At 38.3% G+C, this 7,618-nt stretch overlaps 1 protein-coding gene and 1 pseudogene across 1 annotated transcript; both read left to right on the forward strand.

Annotated features, from left to right (window-relative positions):
- The first annotated feature begins 3,059 nt into the window (after positions 1–3,059).
- Positions 3,060–4,878, forward strand: LOC149774864 (uncharacterized). Its single transcript, XM_089944670.1, has 3 exons — positions 3,060–3,147; positions 3,467–4,009; positions 4,178–4,878. Exons 1-3 carry the CDS (start codon positions 3,060–3,062, stop codon positions 4,876–4,878), a joined length of 1,332 nt encoding a protein of 443 aa, XP_089800796.1.
- A 527-nt stretch (positions 4,879–5,405) lies between these two features.
- Positions 5,406–6,107, forward strand: LOC149774865 (uncharacterized; annotated as a pseudogene).
- The last annotated feature ends 1,511 nt before the right edge of the window (positions 6,108–7,618 follow it).

Below are 7,618 nucleotides of genomic sequence, written 5' to 3' on the forward strand. Positions count from 1 at the left end.
TCTCGCAATTATCAAATGTATTTTTATCATCAAAATTAAAATAAGTATTAGTTACTATAGTGCACAGGCCAAAAAATAAAATTACTCATGGGAAATGATAATTAAGGCAAAATAATTTACTTTCGTTAAATTATTTTCCATTTCAGGAGATGTGTATGTGTGTGTGTGTGTGTGTGTGTGTGTGTGTGTGTTACAAGACTACCATTTTTTCAGACTACTCTGGTGGTCTGGTTGCCCAGTGTCAGGATAATGTCACTGTGATGCCCCAGTGCTTGACACCACTATAAACAGGTCCCTGGTGGCTGATTGCATGAAGACATCACCATACAAGCTCTGGGTTTATACTCTCTCATTAATATTACCAACACGTAAAGCCCATAAAGCTACAGAAACCCTAATAACTCACAGAAACCCGGGTAATTCTGTAATTATATTCCATCAATATTCAATTCCTACATTTGTATCATAGGAATTATGGTAAATAAAGGGTTCCGAATTATTGGAGTGAGATCCTCATCTGATTTCTTGACCTTCTCGCATATCATTGTACCATTATTGTTTCTATTCCCCACCCCGCCCCAACTGGCACTTCATAGAAAGTCTTTTGACAAAATAATTTCTTGCATTATGTTAGATTGGTAGTCGGCATGCATGACTATAAACAAAATTCCCATGCTAAATTTAACGACAATAACTGCATTTGTTTTTTCCTCTCCAGTTCAGAAGTTACAAATGTAGAAATGGCTAAAAGAACAGCACACAACCACAACCCCCAAGTTGAAACTTCGAAACCTTAACTGTCTAATTCTCCCAAGTGCAGGTCCTGTATTGAGGAAAATACGTTGTCTATTTCAGCAGCTTCATACAATGTATATATGCTGTTTTACTTTCATGGTGAGAACAGGAGAATGACTCAAACATGAAGGTAATCAACATGCTAACTGACTTAAGATTGAGAAAATATTAATTGTTGACTAAGTGAATGACATTAATATCAGTCAAATAGAACAAGCAATTGTGGTTATTTGTTAACTGAAAGAGAATTGAAGATTTATTCAACATACTAAATGTTTCATAGAACTAATGCCATGTTTGTGTGAAACACTCAAGTTTGGCTTTACTTATATATATATATATATATATATATATATATATATATATATATATATATATATATATATATATATATATATATATATATATATATATATATATATATATATATATCCTCAATTTTAAGTTCAACTCCATGTGTGTTTTGATGTAACACATCTAATGGAAAAAAGTTGCCATAAACGCATAAACGTCCACATGATTCGGGAACGACATATTCTTTAATATTTCTTACAGCATCTGCGTAAAACATTAATATTTATCTGGGACGCATGCGGCCAAAGTTCAGTCTCATCCGTGTTTGCATTGACTTAAAGAAGAAGGCTTACATCTTTCCTTCAAAACACGTAATACACTTCATGTTGAGCTACCATTGTGCTAATAATGACATTAGTGGTTAAGCAGAGAAGAGGTTTTGAAAGGATACATAAATCATCTTCCAGTTATAAAAATCTCTTTTAATCTAAATAGACTTTTAACATAAACAAGATGACAATTAGTTCCATTAAGATCTTGTTAAATAAGCACAAAAAATTACATTATACACAAAATAAGATAACAGTGTAACATGTAAAAGACACGTACAATGCAAAGCAGAAAGGTAAGTATTATACACAAGTACTACTACTACTACTAATAATAATAATATAATAATAATTGAAATCCAAGTATTAGTATAGTCTGAATAAATGTATCAATGGAAAATACCACATACTGAGACAAAAATGCTTGAGAAAAGAATACAGGTGAAAAATAGCTCAAGTTGATTCACTGCAGAAAAGGTGAGTTTTCTGAGCTTTCTTGAATCGTGTTGCAGTTCCATTATGATTAAGCTGAAGAGGTAGACTATTCCAGAACGTTGGGCCCTGGTAATCAAAAGGATGCTTTCCAATGTATTTTAATCTAACATTGGGAATAATGATGATATGAATACAGGAGATGAATGCAATTGTCTGGAAAGTGTGTATACACGATGAACTCAACAATGTACTTAGGGTTTGACATATTAAAAATGTTATAACAAAGAAGTCACTTTTTATTTAATCCTTGATATAACCAGAAGCCTGTCAAGGATGCTACACATAGAAAATAAGTACTCACTGATAGGAATTCATTGACAAAATAAGTAGCATTTTGCACCTTTTTCATATTTATTTTTTACTATGTACTGGGATAAAAGCAGAGAGACTGGAATCGAAACAATCAAGTATAGAATTTATAATGTAAATATGCATATTAAGGAGACGAATCCAATGATACCTCGTTGGTAAAAATCAGTTGAGGCATGTGTGAATATATGACTCAAAATGGCGGGCGTCGATCACTTCCTGTTCTAGCTCACGACTCTTTTCAACAAATCCACAAATTCAGACCAGGTTCTATAAACCAACATCATTTCTCTGATGTTTGGGAACATATCCTTAATCAATTTGATAGTATCCTCGCTCATACTTTTTATATTTAAAATTTAAGGTATTCCCTTTTAATCTACCTGGTCAGTTACCAGCAAATCCCACAATGCAACCCTAAATGTAAACATCCGTTTTCTTTTCTTTTTTGTGTGTGGACTTGATAGATATAAGTTAAAGCATGTTACACCCCATTAGCTTATCTTTCATCACCCTTACCCTCATCATGCACAAAATATTAACCCTGACGTTTCAGGCAGAGGACAATAATAATACGCAACCAGCACTGATTCGGGATCGTCAGAAATTATCGTGCTTCACCCACCTCATTACCACTCTAAAAATAACAATGTCAAAGGCAAAAGGACCAGTATGTAGGAACAAACGCGTTCTCCTCTATCTATGTAGCCTTTTGTTAGCTGAATCACATGAACCAGAACCAAACCCGGGTCCAAGAACCATCAAGTTTCCTTGCGGGGTCTGCAACAAAACCTGTAAATGGACGACACCTTCTGTGTGCTGTGACTCGTGCGAAGTATGGTATCATCAAGAGTGTATGGGTATGCCAGATGCCGCTTTCAAAACCCTCCACAATTTTTATTTGACACTTTTATCTTCGATACCAGTAATAGTTACCAATGCCTTAGTGACAGTACCCAAGCAGACAGTTGAGATAAGTTTTAACAACCCAACTGCTACGTCATCTCCACTCAAGAAGAGAAGCACCTCTACAACACATGGTCTCACTGGAATTAGAACTGACTTACCCATGAAAATCCTAGTAATTAATTGTCAATCTATAAATGTGCCTGCAAAGAAGGGACTACTAAGCAATATGATCTCCTCTACAAAAGCCACCATTGTTATTGGTACGGAATCGTGGCTAGACAGCAGCATAAATTCATCTGAAGTATTCCCAGCAAATGTCAGGTAATATCGTAAAGATCGTCCAGAGGGATCCCATGGGGGAGGGGGTGTATTTGTCCTAGTATCAGACCAGTATTCCAGCTGCGAGCCAGAAGAACTTAAGGCAGATAATAACTTTGAGTTAGTTTGGGCCAAAATCAAGGTTAAAGGGGCATCAGACCTATACGTTGGTGCCTTCTACAAACCTGCATCCTTAACCGAACCAAACTATTTAGATCAGCTTCACTCATGTCTTACGACAATCCCACGAGGTGCGCAAGTATGGCTAGGAGGAGACTTCAACCTGGCAGATATTGACTGGGAGAATGAGTGTCCACTACCACAAGCCACAAACAATGCCCAATGCCAACATCTTCTAAATATCATAAAGGACTCATTCCTGGAACAGGTTGTAGATGCAGCAACACGTGTAACTGAATTTACTTCAAATCTGCTTGACCTGTTCTTCACAAACAACAAAACACTAATCAATAAGTGTGATGTCATACCAGGAATTGCTGACCATGAAGCAGTTTACATAGAGTCCAGCCTACGACAAATGAAAGTGAAGAAAGCAGCTCGTAAAGTCTTCCAATACAGGAATGCAGACTATGGCCAGTTACGTGAAGAATTTAAGTCATTAAAAGAATCATTCATACGTGAAACAGATAACCTTTCTGCAAATGACACATGGAAAATGTTTGAGGAGAACATCAAAACGTTTAATGGATAAATTTATACCATCTAAGACCTTATCTGGAAACAAAACAAACAAACCTTGAGAGACAAATCTATTAGAGCCCAACACAGAAGACGGAACAAATTGTTTGCAAGACAAAAAACAACAGGAAAAACAAGAGATCGGAAACTATCCAAAGAAGCAAAAGCAAGATCACAACGCTTAAAACGGCAGGCTTACTGGAGATATATTGAAAACTTGATAGAAGTCGTTAACCCACATCAAGAACAACAACCAAACAAGCAGAAGATATTTTGGAACTACATTAAGTCCTTATGTAGAGACAGCTATGGTGTGGCACCACTCAAGGAACACGGGAAAGTTCATTCAGAGGCTTCCGACAAGGCTAACATACTGAATTGTCAATACCTGTCAGTCTTCACACAAGAGGATAAGAGTGATCTACCAAGCCTACATGGAGATCGTTACCCACCAATGCCTGACATCCAAGTTACTGTAGAAGGTGTGTACAGCTTGTTGCGGAACATTAACCTACAGAAAGCTACAGGACCAGACATGATTCCAGGAAGGATCCTGAAAGATCTAGCAGAAGAGTGTGCACCATACATGAGTTATATTTACCAGAAGTGTCGCTCAACAGGTCATGTCCCTGATGTCTGGAAAACAGCAAACGTTACAGCTATCTTCAGAATTGGAGAAAGATTCAAGGCCAGCAATTATACACCGGTCTCCCTTACATGTATCTGCTGAAAAATGCTTGAACACATCATAGTCAGCAACATGATGCAACATCTAGATCGCTACAACATTCTAACAGACTGCCAGCACCATGCTGTGAAACACAGCTCATAACCCTAGTGGATGAGCTCGCCAAATCCTTAGACAGAGGGAAGAAGTATGACCTTGCTATCCTTGACTTCAGTAAGGCTTTCGATCGTGTCCCCCATGAAAGACTCCTCAGTAAGCTGGACCACTATGGCATCAGGGGTAACACACAGAAATGGATAAGAGATTTCCTATCAGACAGATCGTAGAGAGTTATAGTAGATGGAGCAACATCAGACCCAGCACCAGTTGTTAGTGGGGTACCTCAGGGGAGTGTTATGGGTCCCATACTCTTCCTGGTGTTCATCAATGATCTACATGCAAGCATCAAATCCAACACAAGACTTTTTGCAGATGGCTGTATAGTCTACCGAGAAAGAAATGTCTCCAAGGACTGTGAGATCCTTCAAGAAGACCTGAATCAACTGGCCCTCTGGGAAAGAACTTGAGGTATGTCGTTCCATCCATAAAAATGCAGCATCCTAAGAGTTTACAGGAACAAATCACCAATCTTGTCCGAATATACTCGTAAGGGGCACAAGTTAGCTAATGAGCAGGCAACAAAATATCTCGGGGTGGAATTGTCTAGAGACCTCTCTTGTAAAAGGCACATAGACAAGATAGTGAAAAAAGGGAACAGTAACCTTGGTTTCCTGCGCCTCAACCTCCAATTCAACAATGAAGAAGTAAAATGTGCGGCATATTTCACTCTGGTTCGACCAGGTCTTGAGTATTGCTCGACTGTGTGGAATCCACATAGTAAAGATCTAACAAATAAGATAGAGATGGTTCAGAGGAGAGCGGCTAGGTTTACCACAAATAAATATCGTAACACTATCAGTGTCAGTGCAATGCTCAACCATCTGCAGTGGGAATCACTCGAATCCAGGCTAACCAAGGCCCAGCTAACCATGATGTACAAGATTGCGAACAACCTAGTGGACATACCAGCAGACAAATACGTGACCCTGGCATGTAGCCAAACTAGGGCAAACCACAGGAAAAAGTTCCAATTAAAGTCAGCATCGACAAATTATTTCAAGTTCAGCTTCTTCCCATGTACAATAGGGACTTGGAACAAATTACCATCAATAATTGCAGAAGCTCCTGACTTAGTATCTCACAAGCAGGAGCTTTCCAAAATTACATTTTAATGAACTAGTCAGCTACAAGTACGACCTAGTGATTCTCAAGGCTATGCCGGTTGAGGTTCCATATCTCATTGCCGTTACGGTAGCCGGATTGGTCTGAGTATGAAGGGACGAAAACGTACACTGACACACTTTTACTTATTTCTGCGTTTCCTATCATTACTCTTCTGACTGTCCAATCACTTCCATCTTTACTTTATCTTTGACCACGTACCACCCGTTGCTTAATAGTCAAGTGTGACTGAGTCAACGTATTTATAGATAGATAGTGAGAAAATTGTGTTCTTGTGACAGGGTTAGTGTTACGGTTTTCCGAACAGATAGTGCCATTTTGGATACCATATTCACTGAAATACTTGTCGCATGGAGTCCGATAGAAATGTATTTCGTTCATGAATATCGGTCGAGTATTTTATGAGAAATTGAATTCTTGTGATTTTCCATATATTTATATAGGTTATTGTTAGGGTTACGGTTTTCTGGTATAACGTACGAATGGACCCGACAATTCTAATGCGCTTTTTGCTGCAGTACGTGTGTCATAGAGCCCAATAGATAGGTATTTCTTTCATGAAAATCGGTCAAGTGCTTTGGGAGAAAACTGGATTCTTCTGATTTCCCTTATGTTTATCATATATTTGGGCTAGTGTTGCAGTTTTATGGTAATACGTAAGAATGGACCCCGCGATTTTTATGGTCTTTTCACTGCAATACGTGTCTTATGGAGCCCGATAGATAGGTACTTGGTTCATGAAAATCGGTCGAGAGATGTTTTTTTGTTGTCATGTTGTGTCAGGAATTAGGGTTAACCACGAAGTAACTATTTTCTCAAGATCTTGGGAATTTTTCATGTGGTGTGCTTGATCTGCCTTGGGTAAACCTATGTAAAGATGGTGCGTATGGCTTTCTGCGACCTGTAGCACCCATTATAATGCGAAATGAGTGTTTGGTATTATAGTAAGCTGACGAATCATCAGATCTTTATGATACCTGTATCCAAATACGGATCTTAAGGAGATAAATCTATTGACACTTTGTTGAGATAGAGAGCTTGATTTTTTTGGTGCTAAGTTATAGCTTTTCTAATAAAATGTTGACTGCGTCGTTTTTAGATGAATTTTGTCTTTTTCTGTGAATATCTTGGTAACCCCTTTGAATTGCTTGCTGACATTGGCCCTACCAAATGAGCCCGGTAAAGACGCATGCTGAGACACCTAGCCTACGAAGGTAGCTTGAGGGCTAATGGAGTTACTTGGATTCGAGTGACAAACATACCCTGTACGACATGAATTTGAATAAAGCCCATCTTCCAAACTAGCAACGTAAGACAGTCTGCTTGAGGTAAATTGGCCAAGTTGCCACATCACTATTTTCTGATTATCTCTATACAGCCTTGGAATTTTGAGATGCGGTTTGCTTTGCTAGATTAGCCTTTGTGGGACAAACATAAGGATGGTTCGTCCGCCTGGCTGCGACCTACAATGCCCCCATAATAAAAATGAGTGTTTGGTACT

Source organism: Sinohyriopsis cumingii, unplaced genomic scaffold (genome assembly GCF_028554795.1).
Source record: "Sinohyriopsis cumingii isolate HCF-2022 unplaced genomic scaffold, ASM2855479v2 utg000127l, whole genome shotgun sequence".
Lineage (NCBI taxonomy): Eukaryota > Metazoa > Mollusca > Bivalvia > Unionida > Unionidae > Sinohyriopsis > Sinohyriopsis cumingii.